This window comes from Moschus berezovskii, chromosome 12 (genome assembly GCF_049115385.1).
Source record: "Moschus berezovskii isolate FMDL1 chromosome 12, NW_MosBer_1.0, whole genome shotgun sequence".
NCBI lineage: Eukaryota > Metazoa > Chordata > Mammalia > Artiodactyla > Moschidae > Moschus > Moschus berezovskii.
In genome coordinates, this window is record NC_142471.1 from 12,977,130 (window position 1) to 13,002,372 (window position 25,243).

Consider the following 25,243-nt stretch of genomic DNA (forward strand, 5'->3'; position numbering starts at 1 on the left):
ATTCCAGCTTGTGCTTCTTCCAGCCCAGCGTTCCTCATGATGTACTCTGCATATAAGTTAAATAAGCACGGTGACAATATACAACCTTGACATACACCTTTTCCTATTTGGAACCAGTCTGTTGTTCCATGTCCAGTTCTAACTGTTGCTTCCTGACCTGCATACAGGTTTCTCAAGAGGCAGGTCAGGTGGTCTGGGATTCCCATCTCTTTCAGAATGTTCCACAGTTTATTGTGATCGACACAGTCAAAGGCTTTGGCATAGTCAATGAAGCAGAAATAGATGTTTTTCTGAAACTCTCTTGCTTTCTCCATGATCCAGCGGATGTTGGCAATTTGATCTCTGGTGCCTCTGCCTTTTCTAAAACCTGCTTGAATATCTGGGAGTTCACGGTTCACATACTGCTGAAGCCTGGCTTGGAGAATTTTTAGCATGACTTTACTAGCGTGTGAGATGAGTGCAATTGTGCGGTAGTTTGAGCATTCTTTGGCATTGCCTTTCTTTGGGACTGGAATGAAGACTGACCTCTTCCAGTCCTGTGGCCACTGCTGAGTTTTCCAAATCTGCTGGCATATTGAGTGTAGCACTTTCACAGCATCATCTTTTAAGACTTGAAATAGCTCAACTGGAATTCCATTACCTCCACTAGCTTTGTTCGTAGTGATGCTTTCTAAGGCCCACTTGACTTCACATTCCAAGATGTCTGGCTCTAGGTCAGTGATCACGTTATCGTGACTATGTTGGTCGTGAAGATCTTTTTTGTACAGTTCTTCTGTGTATTCCTGCCACCTCTTCTTAATATCTTCTGCTTCTGTTAGGTCCATACCATTTCTGTCCTTTATCGAGCCCATCTTTGCATGAAACGTTCCCTTGGAATCTCTAATTTTCTTGAAGAGATATCTTGTTTTTCCTATTCTGTTGTTTTTCTCTATTTCTTTGCATTGATCACTGAGGAAGTCTTTCTTATCTCTCCTTGCTATTCTTTGGAACTCTGCATTCAGATGCTTAAATCTTTCCTTTTCTCCTTTGCTTTTCGCCTCTCTTCTTTTCACAGCTATTTGTAAGGCCTCCTCAGACAGCCATTTCGGTCTTTTGCATTTCTTTTCCATGGGGATGATCTTGGTCCCTGTCTCCTGTACAATGTCACGAACCTCTGTCCAGAGTTCATCAGGCACTCTATCAATCAAATCTAGTCCCTTAAATCTATTTCTCACTTCCACTGTATAATCATAAGGGATTTGATTGAGGTCATATCTGAATGGTCTAGTGGATGGACAAATATATTCCATGCAAATAGGAAGCAAAAGAAAGGTGGAGTAGCAATCCTCATATCAGACAAAATAGACCTTAAAGAAGATTACAAGAGATAAGGATCTTCACTACATAAAGATCAAGGGATCAATCCAAGTGGAAGACATAACAATTGTAAATATCTATGCAGATGACACCACCCTCATGGCAGAAAGTGAAGAGGAACTAAAAAGCCTCTTGATGAAAGTGAAAAAGGACAGAAAAGGTTGGCTTGAATCTCAGCATTCAGAAAACAAAGATCATGGCATCTGGTCCCACCACTTCATGGGAAATAGATGGGGAAACAGTAGAAACAGTGTCAGACTTTATTTTTTGGGGCTCCAAAATCACTGTGGATGCTGATTGCAGCCATGAAATTAAAAGACACTTACTCCTTGCCAGGAAAGTTATGACCAGCCTAGATAGCATATTAAAAAGCAGAGACATTACTTTGCCAACCAAGGTCCATCTAGTCAAGGCTATGGTTTTCCCAGTGGTCATGTATGGATATGAGAGTTGGACTGTGAAGAAAGCTGATTGCTGAAGAATTGATGCTTTTGAACTGTGGTGCTGGAGAAGACTCTTGAGAGTCCCTTGGACTGCAAGGAGATCCAACCAGTCCATTCTAAAGGAGATCAATCCTGGGTGTTCATTGGAAGGACTGATGCTAAAGCTGAAACTCCAATACTTTGGCCACCTCATGCGACGAGTTGACACAATGGAAAAGACTCTGATGCTGGGAACGATTGGGCACAGGAGGAGAAGGGGATGACAGAGAATGAGATGGCTGGATGGCATCACCGACTCGATGGACATGAGTTTGAGTGGACTCCTGGAGTTGGTGATGGACAGGGAGGCCTGGCATGCTGTGATTCATTGGGTCACAAAGAGTCGGACACGACTGAGCGACTGAACTGAACTGAACTGATGCACCCCACATAGGAGCACGTCAGTACGTAAGTCAAACACTAACAGACATAAAAGGAGAAATTGACCGTAACACATTAATAGTAGGAGACTTTAACACCCCCCTCAAACCAAAACATAAAATTAATAAACACAGATCTTAAATGATACATTAGATGATATGGACCTCATTGATCTTTTCAGGACATTCCATCCAAATGGAGAAGAAGACACCTTCTTCTCAAATGCACATGGAACATTCTCCAGGATAGACCACATCCTGGGTCACGAATCAAACCTCAGTAAATTTAAGAAAGCTGAAATCGTATCAAGCGTCTTCTTTGACCACAACGCTATGAGACTAGATATCAATTACAAGAAAAAAACTAAGAAACACAAACACATGGAGATTAAACACATGTCTCTAAAACAAGTTTACTGAAGAAATCAAAAGATTGCTGGAAACAAATGACAGTGAAAACACAACAACTCAAAACCTATGGGAACTGCAGCAAATGCAGTTCTAAGAAGGAAGTTTATAGCAATACAATCCTATCTCAAGAAACAAGATAAACATCAAATAGACAACCTAACATTACACCTAAAGCAACTGGAAAAATAAGAATAAGACCCCAAAATTAGTAGAAGGAATGAAATATAAAGATTCACCAGAAATAAATGAAAAAAGCAATAGTAAAGATGACCAAAATCACTTCGGATGCTGATTGCAGCCATGAAATTAAAAGACACTTACTCTTTGGAAGGAAAGTTATGACCAGCCTAGATAGCATATTAAAAAGCAGAGACATTACTTTGCCAACCAAGGTCCGTCTAGTCAAGGCTATGGTTTTTCCCGTGGTCATGTATGGATGTGAGAGTTGGACTGTGAAGAAAGCTGATCGTCGAAGAATTGATGCTTTTGAACTGTGGTGCTGGAGAAGACTCTTGAGAGTCCCTTGGACTGCAAGGAGATCCAACCAGTCCATTCGAAAGGAGATCAGTCCTGGGTGTTCATTGGAAGGACTGATGCTAAAGCTGAAACTGCAATACTTTGGCCACCTCATGCGACGAGTTGACTCACTGGAAAAGACTCTGATGCTGGGAGGGATTGGGGGTAGGAGGAGTCGGGGACTGCAGAGAATGAGATGGCTGGATGGCATCACCGACTCGATGGACATGAGTTTGAGTGAACTCCGGGAGTTGGTGATGGACAGGGAGGCCTGGCGTGCTGTGGTTCATGGAGTCGCAAAGAGTCAGAGACGACTAAGTGACTGAACTGAAATGAAAGATGAATAAAACTAAAATCTGGTTCTCTGAGAAGATAAACAAAATTGACAAACCCGTAGCCAGACTCATTAAGAAAAAAGAATCAAATCAAAAAAATTAGAAATGAAAAAGGTGAGGTTACAACAGATAATGCAGAAATACAAAGGATTATAAAAGATTATTATGAACAATTATATGGCAATAAAATGGATAGCCTGGAAGAAATGGACAGATTCTTAAGAAAGTTCAATCTTCCAAGACTGAACCAGGAAGAAATAGAAATTATGAACAACCCAATTAGAAGCACTGAAATTGAAGCTGTCATCAAACATCTCCTAAAAAACAAAAGCCCAGGAGCAGATGGCTTCACAAACATTTAGAGAAGAGCTAATGCCTATCCTTCTAAATCTCTCAAACAATTGCAGAGGAGGGAACACATCCAAACTCATTGTACGAGGCCACCTTCACCCTGACTCCAAAACCAGACAAAGACAACACAAGAAAGAAAACTACAGGCCAATATCAGTGATGAACATAGATGCAAAAATCCTCAACAGAATTTTAGCAAACAGAATTCAGCAACACATCAAAAAGCTCATACACCGTGATCAAATTGGGTTTATTCCAGGGATGCAAGGATTCTTCAATGTATGAAAATCAATCAGTGTGATACACCATATGAACAAATTGAAAGATAAAAACCATATGATCATCTCAATAGATGCACAAAAAGCCTTTGACAAAATTCAGCACCTATTTATGATTAAAACTCTTCAAAAAATGGGCATAGAAGGAACCTGCCTCAACATAGTAAAGGCCATATATGTGAAAGTCACTCAGTCGTGTCTGACTCTTTGCGACCCCATGGATTATATATAGTCCATGGAATTCTCCAGGCCAGAATACTGGAGTGGGTAGCCTTTCCGTTCTCCGGGGGATCTAGATCCCAACCCAGGGATCAAACCCAGGTCTCCCACATTGCAGGCGGATTCTTTACCAGCTGAACCACAAGTGAAGCCCATATGTATGATAAGCCTATAGCAAACATTCTCAATGGTGAACAACTGAAAATATTCCCCCTAAGATCAGGAACAAGACAAGGGTGTCCACTTTCACCACTGTTATTCAACATAGTTCTGGAACTCCTAGCTAAAGCAATCAGAGAAGAAAAAGAAAAGGAATCCAGATCAGAAAAGAAGAAGTAAACCTCTCACTCTTTGCACATGGCATGATACTGTACATAGAAAACCCTAAAAATGGTATCAGAAAGTTACTAGAGCTAATCAGTGAATTTAGAAAAGTTGCAGGATACACAATCAATACACAGTAATCACTTGCATTTCTATATACTAACAGTGAAAAATCATAAAGAGCAATTAAGGGATCAATCCCATTCACAATTGCATCAAAAAGAATTAAATATCCAGGAATAAACTTACCTAAGGAGATGAAAGAACTGTATACAGAAAATTATAAGACACTAATGGAAGAAATCAAAGATGACATAAACAGATGGAGTGGTATTCCATGTTCCTGGATAGGAAGAATCAATATTGTGAAAATGACTGTACTACCAAATGCAATCTATAGATTTAATGCAATCCCTATCAAATTACCAATGGCATTTTTCACAGAACTAGAACAAAAAATTTCACAATTCATATGGAAACACAAAAGACCTCGAATAGCCAAAGCAGTCTTGAGAAAGAAGAATGGAACTGGAGGAATCTAGCTTCCTAACTTCAGATTATACTACAAAGCTACAGTCATCAAGACAGTATAGTACTGGCACAAAAAGAGAAATATAGATCAATGGAATAAGATAGAAAGCCCAGAAATAAACCCATGCACCTATGGGTACCTTATTTTTGACAAAGGAGGAAAGAATATACAATGGGGAAAATACTGCCTCTTCAATAAATGGTGCTGGGAATACTGGACAGCTGCATCCAAAAGAATGAAATTAGAACACTTCCTAACACCATACACAAAGATAAACTCAAAATGGATTAAAGACCAAAATGTAAGACCAGAAACTATAAAACTCTTAGAGGAAAACAGGTAGAACACTCGATGACATAAATCAAAACAAGATCCTTTATGACCTACCTCCTAGAGTAATGGAAATAAAAACAAAAGTAGATAAGTGGGACCTGATTAAAAGCTTTTGCACAGCAAAGGAAAGTATAAGCAAGTTGAAAAGACAGCCCTCAAGAATGGGAGGAAATAATAGCAAATGAAACAACTGACAAAGAATTAATTTCCAAAATATACCAGCAGTTCATAGTACTAACTCAGTACCAGAAAAACAAATAACCCAATTAAAAAAATGGAAAAAAGACCTAAACAGACATTTATCCAAAGAAGAGATACAGATGGCTAACAAACACATGAAAAAATGCTCAATATCGTGCATTATTAGAGAAATGCAAATCAAAACTACAGTCACCTCACACCAGTCAAAATGGCCCTCATCAAAAAGTCTACAAAGAATAAATGTTGGAGAGGGTGTGGAGAAAAGGGAACCCTCTTACACTGTTGGTGGGAATGTAAATTGATCCAGCCACTATGGAAGACAGTATGGAGATTCCTTAAAAACCTAGGGATAAAACCACCATATGACCCAGCAATCCCACTCCTAGGCATATACCCTGAGGAAACCAAAACTGAAAGAGACACATGTATCCCATTGTTCATTGCAGCATTATTTACAATGGCTAGAACATGGATGCAACCTAGATGTCCATTGACAGATGAATGGATAAAGAAGTAGTGGTATACATACACAATGGAATGTTATTCAGCCATAAAAAGGAACATATTTGAGTCAGTTCTAATGAGGTGGATGCACCTAGAACCTATTATACAGAGTGAAGTGAGTCAGAAAGAGAAACATAAATACCGTATTCTAACACATATATACGGAATCTAGAAAAATGGTTCTGAAGAATTTATTTACAGGGCAACAATAGAGAAACAGACAGAGAGAATATAGACTTGTGGACATGGGGAGAGGGGAGGAGTGGATGAGATGTATGGAAAGAGTAACATGGAAGCTTACATTAAAAAAAATTAAAAGCTTGTGTGATGATTTCAATAGATACAGGAAAAACATTTGACAAAACTCAGCTTTTATTCCAGATTAAGGCTCTCAAGTGAAAATAAGACAAAAGGCCTCTTATTGAAAATCAGATAATGTGCTTAATATTTTAAAACTGAATAATTTCCTAAACAAGACAGGTTGTCCACTCATACTCAGTAACATAATGTAATCTGGCTAGTATAATCAGGGAAGAAAAAGAAAAGGAGGCAGTAGTAGAGGAAAAAGTAGTAGAAATGTCTATTCATAAAAAGATAATTATGTAGAATCATAAAAAAATGGTAGAACTTTTAAGTACATGTAGGTTGCAAGATAAAAGTCAGCATAAAAAATCAGTTTTATTTGTAATAGCATGAACAGTATTTTTTTGCTGACCTATTTAGCAAAGATGTGAATGAGCTCAGTGAACATTATAGACCATTGCAGAGAGCAATTTAATACCTAAATAAATGGAGAGAGATAGCTTCATGTCTTGACATATATACTTTTATACATTGTCATTTTCCAGCTGCTCAATATCGTTAAGATTTCTCTCATTAAAAAGATCTGTAGATTCAGAACAACTCCAATCTAAGTCCCAACAGGCTTTCTTAGAGTAATTAACTAGCTGATTCCTAACTTCATATAGAAGTTCAGAGGAGCTAGAATAACAGCTTCGAAAAATAAAGCTAACTTGTAGGGTAACAACTGCCTGATTTCAAGAGTTACTATAAAGCTATGGTAAACAAGACAGTGTGGTGTTAGCCTTAAGAACACATAGAGGAGTTGATCAAAATACAGAACCCAGAAATAAATCTATTCATATTTATTATTGTGTCAGAACTTATAAAACTATATAGTTTGAGTGTATTCAGTTAATTCTTCATGGGTAGACATGAAGACATAAAATTTTGAGACTGATGTGAAAGTTTCTAAATGGTTACCCTCTGTGTATTTATCTTATCACCTACTTGTTACATACATCATATTGACTGGCATTGATATGCAGCTCTCAACTTTTGAGTAGCACTGCTTTAGAGACACTTCCAAGTAGTCACCAGATGTATAGAGGAATGTCTGTATTCATAATAACAGAAAAACTAGATAGTCAACCAGACTATCCATCAAATAGGGGAATCAGTATGTAAATTACAGTATATTTTCACAGTGGTCTTTTGGACATATATCTATGTGCAACAGCATGGGTGAATTTAGGAAACAGTGAAAAAACAAGTCAAAGAAACATATCGATAAATTTCAGAATGTATGGAGATTTTTTAAAGAAAAAATTTTGATTAAACCTCTTTCATTAAACACTCTGCCTTTGGAGAATTTTACAGTGAGAGGAAAGGATTTATATAGGTGAAAAGCACATAATATTTTCAGAGATGCTGCTCTTCTTGAATGGCCTGTATAACATATACTATTTTATCAGGGTATAATTTCATTGAGTGTGACCATATTTTTATTCTTAGAAGATAGAATGCTAATGTATTTGGAGTAACGGGTCATGATATTTGAACTTAAAATAGTTAGTGGTTAAGAAGGCTTTATATAGAGAAAGATAAAGCATGGCTGCAAAACTCTTAACAATTTGTGAATCTAGATTAAAATTTTAGAGGTGCTCATTCTACTGCTTAGACAAACTTGCTATTTTCTGTTGCTTATGTGAAAATTTTTCTGTTTATATTTTCTGTCTCTACTAGGGTATATTTTGGTAAGTTGTATTTTCCCAAGAAATTATTTATTCTTCTCTTCCAAATGTACTTGTAGCAAGTTGTGCAAAAATAGCCTTTTAAGACAATACACCTTGTTTCAATGATTGCTTCTCCCTTATCATTTCTTATTTTGTATAGTTGCAATTTCTCCCACTTGCTGAATAGATTAGCCAGTGTTTTGCCTTTTTTGTGAATTTTTTCAAAGAACCAGCCTTTTCACTTAATTTGTTCAATTATTGTCTTTTTTTTGGTAATTAATTTATTTTTTATTGGAGGCAAATTATTTTACAGTATTATATTGGTTGGTTTTGCCATACATTGACATGAATTCGCCCCGGGTTTACATAAGTTCCCCCTCCTGAACCCCCCTCCCACCTCCCTCCTCCCTTTATCCTCCCTCTGGGTCATCCCCGCATGCCAGCCCCGAGCATCCTATAACATGCATCGACCCTGAACTAGTGATTCGTTTCACATATGACAACATACGTGTTTCAATGCCATTCTCCCAAATCATCCCACCCTCACCCTCTCCCACAGAGTCCCAAAGACTGTTCTATACATCTGTGTCTCTTTTGCTGTCTTGTATACAGGGTTATCATTTGCATCATTCTAAATTCCATATATATGCGTTAGTATACTGTATTGGTGTTTTTCTTTCTGGCTTACTTCACTCTGTATAATAGGCTCCAGTTTCATCCACCTCATTAGAACTGATTCAAATGTATTCTTTTTAATGGCTGAATAATACTCCATTGTGTATATGTACCAAAGCTTTCTTATCCATTCGTCTGCAGATGGACATCTAGGTTGCTTCCATGTCCTGACTATTATAAACAGTGCTGCAGTGAACATTGGAGTACATGTGTCTCTTTCAATTCTGGTTTCCTCGGTGTGTATGCCCAGGAGTGCGATTGCTGGATCATATGGCAGTTCTATTTCCAGTTTTTTGAGGAATCCCCACACTGTTCTCCACACTGTTTCTTTAACTTCTGAGCTAAGAAAACTGCAAAAATAAAAGAAGACCTATTTCACATATTCAAAGAGACCACTAGAAACCTGGGGAAACGTACCTATAATAGTCTTAAGACATACCTTAATAAAATTTGCTTGTTATTCAGTCGCTGTCATGTTCCACAATTTGCAATCCCATGGACTGCAGCACACCAGGCTTCCCTGTCCTTCACCATCTCCTGGAGCTTGGTCAAACTCATGTCCATTGAGTCAGTGATACTGTCTAACCATCTCATCCTTTGTTGTCCCCTTCTCCTCCTGTCTTCCATCTTTCCCAGCATTAAGGTCTTTTCTAATGAATCGGCTCTTCACATCAAGTGGCCAAAGTATCAGAGCTTCAGCTTTAGCATCAGTCACTCCAGAGAATATTCAAAGTTGATTTCCTTTAGAATTGACAGGTTTGATCTCCTTGCAGTCCACGGACTCTCAAGAGTCTTCTCCAAAACCATAGTTCAGAAGCATCAAATCTTTGGTGCTCAGCCTTCTTTATGGTTCCAGCTGTCCACATCCATACATGATGACTGGAAAAACCATAGCTTTGACTATAGAGGCCTTTGTTGGCAAAGTAACATCTTGCCTTTTAATACACTCTAGGTTTGTTGTAGCTTTTCTTCTAAGGGTCAAGCATCTTTTAATTTCATGGCTGCAGCCACCATCTGTAGTGATTTTGGATCCCAAGAAAAGAAAGTCTGTCACTGTTTCCATTGTTTCCCTGTCTATTTGCCATGAAGTAATGGGACGGGAAGTCATGATGTTAGTTTTCTGAATGTTGAGTTTTAAGCCAACTTTTTCACTCTCCTCTTTTACCTTCATCAAGAAGCTCTTTAGTTTTTCTTCACTTTCTGCCATTAGGGTGGCAGATTAGGTGGTATATCTGAGCATATCTGAGCTTATTGATACTTCTCCCAGCAGTCTTGTTTCCAGCTTGTGCTTCATCCAGCCTGGCATTTTGCATGATGGTACTCTGCATATAAGTTAAATAAGCAGGGTGACAACATAGTCTTGATGTATTCCTTTCCCAATTTGGAACCAGTCCGTTTTTCCATGTCTGTTTCTAACTGTTGCTTCTTGACCTGCATACATACTTCTCAGGAAGCAGGTGAATTGGTATTCCCATCTCCTTAAGAATTTTCCACAGTTGGTTGTGATCCACACAGTCAAAGGCTTTAGCATAGTCAGTGAAGCAGAAGTAGATGTTTTTCTGGAATTCTCTTGCTTTTTCGATGATCCAGCAGATGTTGGCAAGTTGATCTCTGGTTCCTCTGCCTCTTCTAAATCCAGCTTCAACATCTGGAAGTCTTCATTATTTACATGACTACTTGTGAATTTATTCTTATTTCCTGCTTTTTTCTCTCCTATTTCCTGCAGTTATTAAATTACATTATTTCTGCTTCATTAGAATATATAACATTTATATATTATTCTTCTGTTCTTGTTTTCATCTTTATTTTGGTCTTAGATCTACAGTTAAATGTATTCACTGTTCTGTTTTTCTCCCAGTGTTTCTGTCAGATCTTGGTTGCTCTAAGTTTCTGCACTTCTAGAAGGTTTCGTGATTACACTATTACCTAACTTTGTGAATATCTAAACCTTTTTACATAGCCTTGCTACTTAAAGGAATATAAACAAATGATAAAACCCACTGACTCCCACTTTCTTTTCTAAAATATGATGCTCCACTCAGCTTCGCTTTGTTTATTGGTGACAAAGTCTATGGCCAAACCTCCATGTTAGTTTTTGTTGAGACATAAGTCTTTTTGTCCAGAGGATTTTTCTTCCTTTTAGTAGTTATATTAACGTATGTCTTAGAGAGGACTCTTCCAGCTCAGTCTTTCCAAGTTCATGGTGGTCCTTTTGAATATGTGGATTAGGTTTTTATCTTTGGATGGTTTTCTTAGATTGTGCTGTGTACTTAGTCACTCAGTTGTGTCCAACTCTTTGAGACCCCAAGGACTGCAGCTTGCCAGGTTCCTCTGTCCATGGGGATTCTCCAGGCAAGAATACTGGAGTGGGTTGCCATGCCTCCTCTAGGTTATCTTCTCAACCCAGGGATCAAACCCAGGTTTTGCAGACAGATTCTTTACCAACTGAGCCACTAGGGAAACCTTTTCTTAGATTATAGTTTTTAATTTTAGATTCATCCCATTATTTTCTCTTCTTTCTCTTTAAAGACTACCAGTCATACATAAAATTTTGTTTTAATTTTATTTATTATATTTTTGCTCCTACTACTTTTCTGGGTGGTAAAATTACAAGTTTATTTTTTTCCATTTGCTTTTCTGTATTTTTAAATTTATTTTTATATTATAGTTGATTGACAGTGTTGTATTCATTGTTACTATACAGCAAAGTGATTCAGTTATATGCGTATAAACATTTTTTAATACTCTTTTCCATTATGGTTCATCACAGAATATTGAATATAGTTCCCTGTGCTATATAGTAGGACCTTGTTGTTACCCATTCTATATATAATAGTTTATACCTGCTAACCACAAACTCCCACTTCATCCCTGCCCACTCTCCCTCACCCTTAGCAATCACAAGTCTGTTCTCTATGTCTGTGAGTCCATTTCTGTTTTGTACTTAAGTTCATTTGCATTATATATTAGATTCCACATATAGGTGATATTTTGTGGTACTTGTCTTTCTGTGTCTGACTTACTTCACTTAGTGTGATAATCTCTGAGTCCATCCATGTTGATGCAAATTGCACTATTTCATTATTTTTTATGGTTGAATAGTATCCCATCATATATATGTACCATGTCTTCTCTATTCATTCATCAGTTGATGAACATTAGGTTATTTCCATGTCTGAGCACTGCTGTGAGCATAGCAGTGCAGGTATCTTTTTGAATTACAGCTTTGTCTGGATATATGCCCAACAGTAGGATTGTTGAATCGTATGGTAACTCTATTTTTAGCTTTTTGAGAAACCTTCTTAACTGTTTTCTGTAGTGTCTTCACCAACTTATATTCCCACCAGCAGTCAGACTATCTTTTTAAATCCAGAGTTTACTCATTCCATTTTCTTTATTTTTTTTTCTTTATTTTTTTTAGTCTTTGGTTATTATTTTTGCTGCTTTAATGCCTTTTTTGTTGTCATTTATGAAATTTTCACTCAAGTCTGTTTTCTCTTGGGGCTATGAGTATACTTGGGCTGCTCTAAAAAAACACCATAGACTAGGTGGCTTATAGAGCAGAAATGCATTTTCTCATAGTACTGGAGGCTAGTTGTTCAAATTGAAGGTGCCAGCAGCATTCATTTCTGGTGAGGTTTCTTTCCTCAGCTTGCAGACAGCACCTTTTCACTGTCCTCACGTGGCATTTTCTCTACAGCACATGAAGAGCAAGTGAGCTCTGGTGTCCTTGCCTCTTCTGATAAGGATACCATTTCCATTGGATTCGTGCCCCACCCCTATGAACTCATTTAACCTTAACTACAAAATCAGATTGATTATATTCTTTGCAGCCAAAGATGGAAAAGCTGTATACAGTTAGCAAAAACAAGACCAGGAGCTGACTGTGGCTCAGATCATGAACTCCTTATTGCCAAATTCAGACTTAAATTGAAGAAAGTAGGAAAACCACTAGACCATTCAGATATGACCTAAATCAGATCCATTATGATTATACAGTGGAAGTGAGAAATAGATTTAAGGGACTAGATCTGATAGATAGAGTGCCTGATGAACTATGGATGGAGGTTTGTGACATTGTACAGGAGACAGGGACCAAGACCATCCCCATGGGAAAGAAATGCAAAAAAGCAAAATGGCTGTCTGAGGAGGCCTTACAAATAGCTGTGAAAAGAAGAGAAGTGAAAAGCAAAGGGGAAAGGGAAAGATATAAGCATCTGAATGCAGAGTTCCAAAGAACAGCAAGGAGAGATAAGAAAGCCTTCCTCAGTGATCAATGCAAAGAAATAGAGGAAAACAACAAAATGGGAAAGACAAGAGACCTCTTCAAGAAAATTAGAGATTCAACGGGAATATTTCATGCAAAGATGGGCTCGATAAAGGACAGAAATGGGATGGACCTAACAGAAGCAGAAGATATTAAGAAGAGGTGGCAAGAATACACAGAACTGTACAAAAAAGATCTTCACGACCAAGATAGTCACGATAACGTGATCACTGACCTAGAGCCAGACATCTTGGAATGTGAAGTCAAGTGGGCCTTAGAAAGCATCACTACAAACAAAGCTAGTGGAGGTGATGGAATTCCAGTTGAGCTATTTCAAATCCTGAAAGATGATGCTGTGAAACTGCTGCACTCAATATGCCAGCAAATTTGGAAAACTCAGCAGTGGCCACAGGACTGGAAAAGGTCAGTCTTCATTCCAATCCCAAAGAAAGGCAATGCCAAAGAATGCTCAAACTTGCGCACAATTGCACTCATCTCACACAGTAGTAAAGTCATGCTCAAAATTCTCCAAGCTAGGCTTCAGCAATATGTGAACTGTGAACTTCCAGATGTTCAAGCATGTTTTAGAAAAGGCAGAGGCACCAGAGATCAAATTGCCAACATCCGCTGGATCATGGAGAAAGCAAGAGAGTTCCAGAAAAACATCAATTTCTGCTTCATTGACTATGCCAAAGCCTTTGACTGTGTCGATCACAATAAACTGTGGAACATCCTGAAAGAGATGGGAATCCCAGACCACCTGACCTGCCTCTTGAGAAACCTGTATGCAGGTCAGGAAGCAACAGTTAGAACTGGACATGGAACAACAGACTGGTTCCAGATTGGAAAAGGAGTACGTCAACGTTGTATATTGTCACCCTGCTTATTTAACTTATATGCAGAGTACATCATGAGGAACGCTGGGCTGGAAGAAGCACAAGCTGAAATCAAGATTGCTGGGAGAAATATCAATAACCTCAGATATGCAGATGACACCACCCTTATGGCAGAAAGTGAAGAGGAACTCAAAGCCCTCTTGATGAAAGTGAAAGAGGAGAGTGAAAAAGTTGGCTTGAAGCTCAACATTCAGAAAACAAAGATCATGGCATCTGGTCCCATCACTTCATGGGAAATAGATGGAAAAATGTGGAAAAAGTGTCAGACTTTATTTTTTGGGGCTCCAAAATCACTGCGGATGCTGATTGAAGCCATGAAATTAAAAGACACTTACTCCTTGGAAGGAAAGTTATGACCATCCTAGATAGCATATTAAAAAGCAGAGACATTACTTTGCCAACAAAGGTCCATCTAGTCAAGGCTATGGTTTGTCCCATGATCATGTATGGATGTGAGAATTAGAATGTGATGAAAGCTGATCGCCGAAGAATTGATGCTTTTGAACTGTGGTGTTGGAGAAGACTCTTGAGAGCCCCTTGGACTGCAAGGAGATCCAACCAGTCCATTCTAAAGGAGATCAACCCTGGGTGTTCATTGGAAGGACTGATGCTACAGCTGAAACTCCAATACTTTGGCCACCTCATGTGACAAGTTGACTCACTGGAAAAGAGTCTGATGCTAGGAGGGATTAGGGGTAGGAGGAGACGGGGATGACAGAGAATGAGATGGCTGCATGGCATCATCGACTCGATGGACATGAGTTTGAGTGAACTCGGAGTTGGTGATGGACAGGGAGGCCTGGCATGCTGTGGTTCATGGGGTCGCAAAGAGTCAGACACGACTGAGCGACTGAACTGAACTGAATTAGTTTGATATCCTTGCAGTCCAGGGGATTCTCAAGAGTCTTCTCCAACACCACAGATCAAAATCATCAAATCTTTGGTGCTGAGGTTTCTTGATGATCCAACTCTCACATCCATACATGACTATATAGATAAACCATAGCTTTTGACTACACGGACCTTTGTTGCCTGAGTAATATCTCTGTTTTTTAATATGCTGTGTAGGTTTGTCATAGCTTTTCTTCCAAGGACTGAGCGTCTTTTGATTTCATGGCTGCAGTCACCATCTGCAGTGATTTTGAAGCCCAAGAAAAGAAAGTCTGTCACTGTTTCCATTGTTTCCCCATCTTATTTGCCATGAAGTGATGGGACTGGATGCAATGATCTTAGTTTTCTGAATGTTGACTTTTAAGCTTTTTCACTCTCCTCTTTCACTTTCGTCAAGAGGCTCTTTAATTCTTCTTTGCTTTCTGCCATGAGTGTGGTAACATCTGCATATCTGAGATTATTCATAGTTCTCCCAGCAATCTTGATTCCAGCTTGTGCTTCATCCAGCTCTGTATTTCTCATGATGTACTCTGCATATAAGTTAAATAAGCAGGATGGGTGACAATATACAGCCTTGACATACTCCTTTCCTGATTTGGAATGAGTCGGTTGTTCCATGTCCAGTTCTCACTGTTGCTTCTTTACCTGCATACACATTTCTCAGGAGGCAGGTAAGGTGGTTTGGTATTCCCATCTCTTTTAAGAATTTTCAACAGTTTGTTGTGATACACAGTCAAATACTTTGGTGTAGTCAATAAAGTAGAAGTAGGTGTTTTTCTGGAACTCTCTTGCTTTTTTGATAATCCACCAGATGTTGGCAATTTAATCTCTGGCTCCTCTGCCTTTTCTAAATCCAGCTTCATCATCTGTAAGTTCACAGTTCCCATACTGTTGAAGCCTGACTTGGAGAATTTTGAGCATTATTTTGCTAGTGTGTGTGACATGAGTGCAGTTGTGCAGTAGTTTGAAAATTCTTTGGCACTGCCTTTCTTTTGGTTTGGAATTTCAACTGAACTCTTCCAGTCCTGTGGCCATTCCTGAGTTTTCCACATTTGCTGGCATGTTGAATGTAGCACTTTCACAGCATCATGTTTTAGGATTTGAAATAGCTCATCTGGAATTCCATCACCTCCACTATCTTTGTTCATAGTGATGCTTCCTAAGGCCCACTTGACTTTGCACTCCAGGATATCAGGCTCAAGGTGAGTGATCACACCATCATTATCTTTTTTTGTACAGTTCTTCTTTGTATTCTGGCCACCTCTTCTTAATATCTTCTGCTTCTGTTAGGCCCATACCATTTCTCTCCTTTATTGTGCTCTTCTTTGCATGAAATGTTCCCTTGGTATCGCTGATTTTTTTGAGATCTCTAGTGTTTCCCATTCTATTGTTGTCCTCTGTTTCTTTGTATTGATCACTGAGGAGGGCTTTCTTGTCTCTCTGTGCTCTTTTTTGGAATTCTGCATTCAAATGTGTATATCTTTCTTTTTCTCCTTTGCCTTTCACTTCTCTTCTTTCATCAGCTACTTGTAAGGCCTCTTCAGACAGCCATTTTTCCTTTTTGCATTTCTTTTTCTTGGGGATGGTCTTGATCCCTGCCTCCTGTACAATGTCATGAACCTCCATCCATAGTTCTTCAGGCGCTCTATCAGATCTAATCCTTTGAATGTATTTGTCACTTCCACTGTATAATCATAAGAGATTTGATTTAGATCATACCTGAATGATCCAGAGGTTTTCCCTACTTTCTTCAATTTAAGTCTAAATTTGACAGTAAGGCATTCATGATCTGATCCACAGGCACCTTCCAGTCTTGCTTTTTCTGCCTGTATAGAGCTTCTCCATCTTTGGCTGCAAAGAATATAATCAGTCTGATTTTGATATTGACCACCTGGTGATGTACATGTGTAGTCTTCTCTTGTGTTGTTGGAAGAGGGTGTTTGCTGTGACCAGTGCGTTCCCTTGGTAAAATTCTGTTAGCCTTTGCCCTGCTTCATTTTGTACTTCAAGATCAAATTTGCCTGTTATTCCAGGAATCTCTTGACTTCCTACTTTTGTATTCCAGTCCTCTATAATGAACAGGACATCTTTTTTGGGTGTTAGTTCTAAAACATCTTGTAGGTCTTCATAGAACTGTTCAACTTCAGCTTCTTCAGCATTACTGATTGGGGCATAGACTTGGATTACTGTGATATTTGTGTTTAATCATCTCTAAGTTCTCTGTCTCATCTTTTACATTTATTTATAACACAAGGTAATATATGATATGCAAAGAGTCAGTCTTCAACTGACTTTCTGCATACCTATGAAAATTGAAACTCTATCTCAGTTTCTTTTGTATTTGAATATTTACTTACTTACTCTATGGTGATTTGAAGTTAGTAGTATTCTGTAGTTGTGCCCAAGTAATGTGTTGTAGGTAATTTTATTTGCTTTCCTTATATTGATCCATAAGTGTTTTGGAGAATTCATGGAGAGATTCGGATTTAAAGAGTTGGTCTTACTCCTCAGACATACTGAGGAATGTCTCAAAACCAAATGTATGTTTTCTAAGAACAGTTTACTCTTCCTTTCCCACCATTCTGGGCTGTTTCTTTCTTGTCTTTTGTTTTTTCACGTGAAACTCTAGAAATAGAAAGAACAAAATAGTTACAGTTACCTTCATCCCTGGAGACTAAACAACAAATCAAAATCAGCTACCAGCAATGTAGGGCATTTGTAGGTAGGTCTCATTCCATAAGAAATGTGTTGATTTTCATATGGTGAGAATAAATTTTTCTTGTTTCTAGAAGTCGGGAAAACTGATCACATGAAAGGAAGGAGCCAAGAAAATCAGCCTAAACATGTATGGGAAGTTATATTGATCAATAACAAAAGGCTGACTAAAGAACAAGGTGATGTACTAGGAAAGTCACTTGAGTTGGACACAGATTCTTTTCCTTACAGAAAAATACTCTGTCATTGTGGCTCATGTGGAATGAGCTTCAACTATATTTCAGAATTGGTAATCGATAAGAAAAACTCTTCAGGAAAAAAGACTGATGAATTTAATGCCTGTGGAAAATTGCTACTCAGTATTAAACATGAGAAAACTCATACTAGAGAAAAAAATGAATATTTTAAAAGTGGAAAAATTGTCAGTCACAATGAGGATTCTGTTCAGCTTGAGAAGATTCAAACTTTAGAGCAAAATTTTGAATATAACATATATCAAGAATCCTTCAATGAAAAAGTAGTGTTCAGTACATACAAGACAGAGCTCACTGAAGAGAATGACTGTGCATATGATGAATATGGGAGAAGATTCTGTGATAGCTCATCTTTCTTGTTCCATCAGATAACTCCCTCGAAGGAAAATCACTATGAATTTGGTGATTGTGGGAAATCCTTATGTGTGAAGTCCTCCCTTTTAAAACATCATGGGGCACATTTGAAACACTGTGAATATGGTGAAAGTGGGAATAATTTCAGGAGGAAGATCTACCTCTCACAGCTTCAGAAAACTCATAAAGGAGAGAAGCACTTTGAATGTAATGAATGTGGGAAAGCTTTTTGGGAGAAGTCACACCTCACTAGACATCAGAGGTTTCACACAGGAGAGAAACACTTTCAATGTAATGAGTGTGGAAAAACTTTCTGGGAGAAATCAAACCTCACTAAACATCAGAGGTCACACACTGGGGAGAAACCGTATGAATGCAGTGAATGTGGGAAAGCCTTCAGCCACAAGTCAGCCCTCACCTTACACCAGAGAACACATACGGGGGAGAAACCCTATCAGTGTAACGCATGTGGGAAAACTTTTTATCAGAAGTCCGACCTCACTAAACATCAGAGAACACACACAGGACTAAAACCCTATGAATGTTATGAATGTGGAAAGTCTTTCTGTATGAATTCACACCTTACAGTACATCAGAGAACTCATACAGGCGAGAAACCCTTTGAATGTCCTGAGTGTGGGAAGTCTTTCTGTCAGAAATCACATCTTACACAACATCAGAGAACTCACATAGGCGATAAACCCTATGAATGTAATGCATGTGGGAAAACTTTCTACCACAAGTCAGTACTCACCAGGCATCAGATAATTCATACAGGTTTGAAACCTTATGAATGTTACGAATGTCAGAAAACCTTCTGCTTGAAGTCTGACCTCACAGTACATCAGAGAACTCACACAGGGGAGAAACCCTTTGCGTGCCCTGAGTGTGGTAAATTTTTCAGCCATAAGTCAACCCTATCTCAACACTATAGAATCCATACAGGGGAGAAACCCTATGAATGTCATGAATGTGGAAAAATCTTCTATAATAAATCATATCTAACTAAACATAACAGAACACATACAGGGGAGAAGCCCTATGAGTGCAACGAATGTGGGAAAACCTTCTGCCAGAAGTCACAACTCACTCAGCACCAGAGGATTCACATAGGGGAGAAACCCTATGAATGCAGTGAGTGTGGAAAGGCTTTCTGCCATAAGTCAGCTCTAATTGTACATCAGAGAACACACATAGAAGAAAAGCCCTATAAATGTAATGAATGTGGAAAATCTTTTTGTGTGAAGTCAGGACTTACTCTGCATCAAAGGAAGCACACAGGAGAAAAGCCCTATGAATGTAATGAATGTGGGAAATCCTTCAGTCACAAATCATCACTCACGGTACATCACAGGGCTCACACAGGAGAGAAGTCTTGTCAGTGTAATGAATGTGGGAAAATTTTTTACCGTAAATCAGACCTCGCTAAACATCAGAGATCACACACAGGGGAGAAGCCCTATGAATGTAACACATGTCAAAAAACCTTTTCTCAGAAGTCAAACCTTATTGTACATCAGCGAACGCACATAGGGGAAAAACCTTATGATTGAAGTGAATATTAGAAATGTTGAGCCACAATTCAGAACCTACTCCATTTCAGAGAATTCACACTATGGAGAAAACTCTGTTGATATCCTGAATGTTTAGTAACCTTCATCCACACAACTGGCCTTATTTTATTCCAATGTAATGACATAGGACCAATTTCTAGACTGCAGCAAGTATAGGGCAGTCTTGTTAAGATATGATATTCCACTGAATGTCATGTACTGGCATAAAACCTCACAGATTTTGATTTTGTGAAGTTCTAACAAAAATACTAGGTTATGTCAGAATTTATATAGGGGAGAAATCTGTCCATTTGAGACTTATGGACTGAAGATTTTCTTTAGAGGTAATGTAACATCAAAAGCTAGAATTTGTGTTTTGGTTTTGATGCTATGGTTATTTTTAGGAAACAGCAGATTGTAATTTATAGATGCATATTGTGCAATGTAAAGCTTTAAAAACTAAAAAGAATAGTAAAATAGGCTCAAAAGAAGTTGCAGTAGTAGTAGTGCATAGAATTCTGATGTGCCCTTTACAGAGCTTCTTCTAATAATAGTTATATAACTATAACACACTCTAATAACAGTGTTACATAATCATAACATATTTATAGCCCTAACAGGAAATTGATGGTACCCTACTACTAAGTCAGATACAGACTTTATTCAGATTTCACTAATGTTTACATGTAATCTTTATGTTTGTCTGTGCATTTCTATGAAATTTTGTGGTTTGTATATCTGAGTAACCTTCAACACAGGTTATAAAATCAAAAAGGAACCTGGAGTCTCTATTACATGAAGATTACAAAGGAATCAGGATTTCACCACAGGAAGTTAATAAATATTATTAATTATTAATAATAATTATAGCCTTTGTGTTACCCTAATCCTGGCAACCATTTAGATATGAATCTTTTTAAAAGCAGAGATAAATTGAATAATTAGGGCAGAAGCATTAAACACCAGTGAAGCATCCCTTAAGTTCACAGGACTTATGTATGTACATTACATAAACTATATGTTTCTTACACAAAATGGAACTTAACGTAATTGTGAATAGAAAATAGATACTCCTAGTTTAGCAGTTGTTATGACATTAGGCACATCTCCCTTGTGTATAAGGCCTGGAGCAACAGTTTAAAAGGAAGCCCACAAAGTTCACGTCTAACCTTTTAAAACTTAAAAATCAAAATAACTAAACATTCAATAAAATGTATTATCTGCATGGGGATATCTAGGCCCTAATCCCGTTGCCCCTTCTCTTTCACCGTAACTTATTGCAGACCATGATGTGCCTTGAGTATGCATATGTAAATACTCTAGTCTTCAGCCTAAATTTATCCAGACCCTGAGTAAGCAACTGCTTTCCAAGACAGGGTCCAGGAAGAAAGTTTCAGATTAGACAACACTCAGGGCTATAAATTAGACTGTAAATTCAAGGGCCTGATGTACCCTGAGATATGGGCCCTTAATGACTGTTGACTCTGTGAGGAGGAGGACTGAGGCTGGAGCATGGCCAGAATGGAACTAGAGCAGTGCTTTTATTGATAGGGTAGAGGTGATATACTAAATTATATGATCAGATTATGTAAACAGTTACATTAAGCTAATAATGTAAGATTATACGATCTAGTCGGAGAAGGCAATGGCAAGCCACTCCAGTACTCTTGCCTAGAAAATCCCATGGATGGAGGAGCCTGGTGGGCTGCAGTCCCTGGGGTCGCTAAGGGTCGGACACGACTGAGCGACTTCACTTTCACTTTTCACTTTCACACATTGGAGAAGGAAATGGCAACCCACTCCAGTGTTCTTGCCTGGAGAATCCCAGGGACGGGGGAGCCTGGTAGGATTCCGTCTATGGGGTCACACAGAGTCGGACACGACTGAAGTGACTTAGCAGCAGCAGCAGCAGCATACGATCTAGTGATCTTAGATTATACACAGAGTCCAAGCTTCCATTGTAGGAAACTGGAAAAAGAAGACTTCCAAGTTATTAAAAAAACCAAAAGAATAATGAGAACTTAGGCAGCAATCAGAGTAATTGAAAACATGAAACCAATAGAGAAAAATCAATAAAACCAAAAGCTGGTTCTTGCTGCTAAGTCACTTCAGTCGTGTCTGACTCTGTGTGACCCCATAGACGGAAGCCCACCTGGCTTCCCCGTCCCTGGGATTCTCCAGGCAAGAACACTGGAGTGGGTTGCCATTTAGAGCAGGTCAATAAAATTGATAAATCTTTAGTCAGGTTAGCTAGAAAAAGAGAAGATACAAATTCTAACATCAGGAATGAAAGGAAGCCATAACTGCTGATACCCTCAGCATCAAAAGGGTTATAAAGGAATGTTATGGACAACTCTGTACCCACGGATTTGATAACCTAAATGAAATGGGCCAATTCCTTGAAAGAAACAATCTTTGAAAACTCACAGAAGGATAAATCTAAATAGGCATATGTCTCAAGAAATTGAATTACTGATTAAAAATTATTAGGCCCAGATGTTTTTACTGATGAATTCTACCAAATTAAGGAAGAAATAGTATCACTTCTCTACAGTATCTTACAGAATGTTAAAGCAGAGCTTTTACTTACTCTTTGATGCCAGCATTACCCTAGTTGTAAAGCCATGAAAAGACATTACGAGAAAGCCAAGGTACAGACTAGGATCTCATGAACAGATATAGAAATCCTCAACAATATGCTTGCAAATTGAATCCAACAGTGTATAAAAAGAATTACATGACATAATCAAGTGGGATTTATCCAGGTATGCAAGGTTAGTCCAGCATTTAATAATTAATGTAGGCCATCATAACAGGCTAAAGAAGAAATATTATATGATCATATCAGTAGATGCAGAAAAACATTTCAAAAAATCTTAATATCCATTCACGATAAATAAAAAAACCCAGTAAGTGAGGAATACAGGAACTTTTTTACCAAGTTCCCTCAACTTGGTAAAAAACATCTATAAAAATCCTATAGCTACTTAATGGTGAGAAACTAGATGCTTTTCCAGTCAAATAAAGAGCAAGGCAAGGAGGTCCCCTGTAACCATACCTTTTCAGCAGCCTTCAGGAAGTCCTTGCTAATGCACCAAGATAAGTAAGGGAAATAAAAGGTACACAGATTTGGAAGGAAGAGATAAAACTATTGATGTTCACAGATAACATGATTGTCTATGTAGAAAATTCCAGAGAATCAGCAACAAAAAATTCTCCTGACACTACAAAACATGTTACAGAAAGGTTACCAAATATCATGCTCAGGCAGATGATAATAAGAAATGAGCTATCAAGTAACAGAGATACGGAAGAATCTTAGATGCATACAGCTAAACGAGACAAGTCAATCTTAAAAGGTTTTATACTGTATAATTTCAACCATAATGGATTCTGATAAAGGCAAAACTGTGGAGACATAAAAAAATAAGTGGTTTCCAGGTGTTCAGGGTGAGGGACAGAGGGATGAATAGGTGGATTAAAGACAATTTTTAGGACAGTGAAACCATCCTGTAGGATATTATAATGATGGATACATGTCATTCATTGGTCAAAACCTACAAAGTGTAAAACACACCTACAAAGTGTAAAACACAACGGGTCAACCCTAATGTAAACCGTGGACTTTAGTTGTAAAAATGTATCATTATTGGTTCATCAGTTATAACAAATGCACCACACTAATGCACGGTATTAATAAAGGAAAAGTATGGAGGGAGGTGAGGTAAAGGGGTATATAGGAACTCTGTGATTTCTGCTCATTTTTTCTGTAACCCTAAGACTGCTTGAAAAAAATGGAGTGTATTAAATAAACAACCCTGCCACATATTACTTTCTTATATATTTACAGAATTTGAAACTCACATGATTCAGTACCAGTTTTTCCATGGTGGGGTTGGAGTAGGGTAGGGAATGCATTCTTAGAAATCATATATCGTCAACCACTAAGGCATATTTTCAATTATAGCTTTCTTCTTTTCTAAGCCTTATTATCTTCTTTTGAAATTACCTTAAATTACTTACCTCTCATTATAACATGTTGTTTCTGTACTGAACATGTGTTTCTGCCCTGCAGCCATAATAATCACTAATGAACATATGGGTTGTTTTTATAGTCTTCAGAATACTTTAAATTATAGCAGCTGTGGCTTGAAATTAAGGCCCAGTGTAATAGAGTCTCTTCACATCTGAAACTAAGAAGACCTCTGATGGCCTAACTGCAGGTTTCCCTCCGTATTCTCCTCCCCCAGGTCACTGTAGTCAGACAGTCCTCCTTCCTTATCTGGGGAGCCAGTTCTTGGTTTTCCCTCAGTGGTAAGTTTCATTTTCCTACCAGCCCACAAAATTATTCTGAAAAACCATTCCCATCTTCTCACAGAAACTTCGCTGCACCCTCTACATACTACAGAGCCATTTTTCATAACCCCTGGTTTTTCCTTTGTTCCCAAGCATGATAACCTGTGTGACCCTGGATGGTGGTGTGGTGTCCTCTCGCCTGACCTGTGAATAGACATAACTAGTAAGCGTATGTAGATCTCATCTGTCCAGTGTAAGGTGTCACATGTTCAGCTATTGCATTACCCCAGGGCATGAATCCTGCCACCAACAGAGTGACTAGGAGGCAGTTAGTACAGCTGGGCATGAAGAGGATTGTCCATCTAAGACAGGTTACCGGTCACTGAGCTAATTGCTCTTGTGTAACATGTTCTGTGATGTGGCAGAGGCTGCTTGGGATGGAACCACCAACTGCTGGCAGGCTTGCACTTTGGCCTGCTCTGCTCTGTTCTTTTTTGGATGTTGCTATCTCTTCCCACTCTAAGAGGCTCTTGTCCTAAGAGAATGGTTCACTGGCTGTGCCCCCTGCGTGACTTGCCATGGGGTTCAGTCTGTTTGGCAGGTGCTATCTGAGCTACCTGTGAGGCTGGCTGCTGGACTGTGGTACTTTACCTTGTAACTACCCGGAATGTCCACATCACGGGTGCTGTACATGGCTAGAAGGCCAGAATAACTGAGGAAGTTTGCATGAGAGAAATAAGAGAGAAAGAAACCTGCATGGCAGAAAAAGACAGCCATCGCAGACAGAGGATAAGTCAGCCAGCCTCTCTGGGTTATGGGCCCTGCATGCTTTTGCTGCACCACCTGTTGTGTCTTTTTTTTTTTTTAAAAAAAGAAGGTTCTGAGCTCATGGTTAGAGTACAAAACTCCTATCCTGTGGTGCGGCAAAGAGGTTAATTCAAATGCAGCTTAAGCCTGGGATCCTTGCACCATGTGAAGCAACCATTGCCATGGAGCAGGCCCCTAACCCTTTCCTAACGAAAGAAAGTTATAAATTTGATCAGAGTAAAGAGAACCCTCCTGAAGCGTAGCAAGTAACCACAGGAAGAAAAGAAATGGAAAGAAT

General features: G+C 38.6%; 1 protein-coding gene across 1 annotated transcript in view; it reads left to right on the forward strand.

The window, feature by feature from the left end:
• Positions 1–25,000, forward strand: part of LOC129555839 (uncharacterized) — a 57,411-nt gene extending 32,411 nt beyond the window's left edge. Inside the window, exon 5 of the mRNA XM_055425728.2 lies at positions 17,756–25,000. Coding sequence (XP_055281703.2) covers positions 17,756–19,842 — 2,087 coding nt within the window. The 3' untranslated portion in view covers positions 19,843–25,000. The remainder of the gene's footprint in view (positions 1–17,755) is intronic.
• The last annotated feature ends 243 nt before the right edge of the window (positions 25,001–25,243 follow it).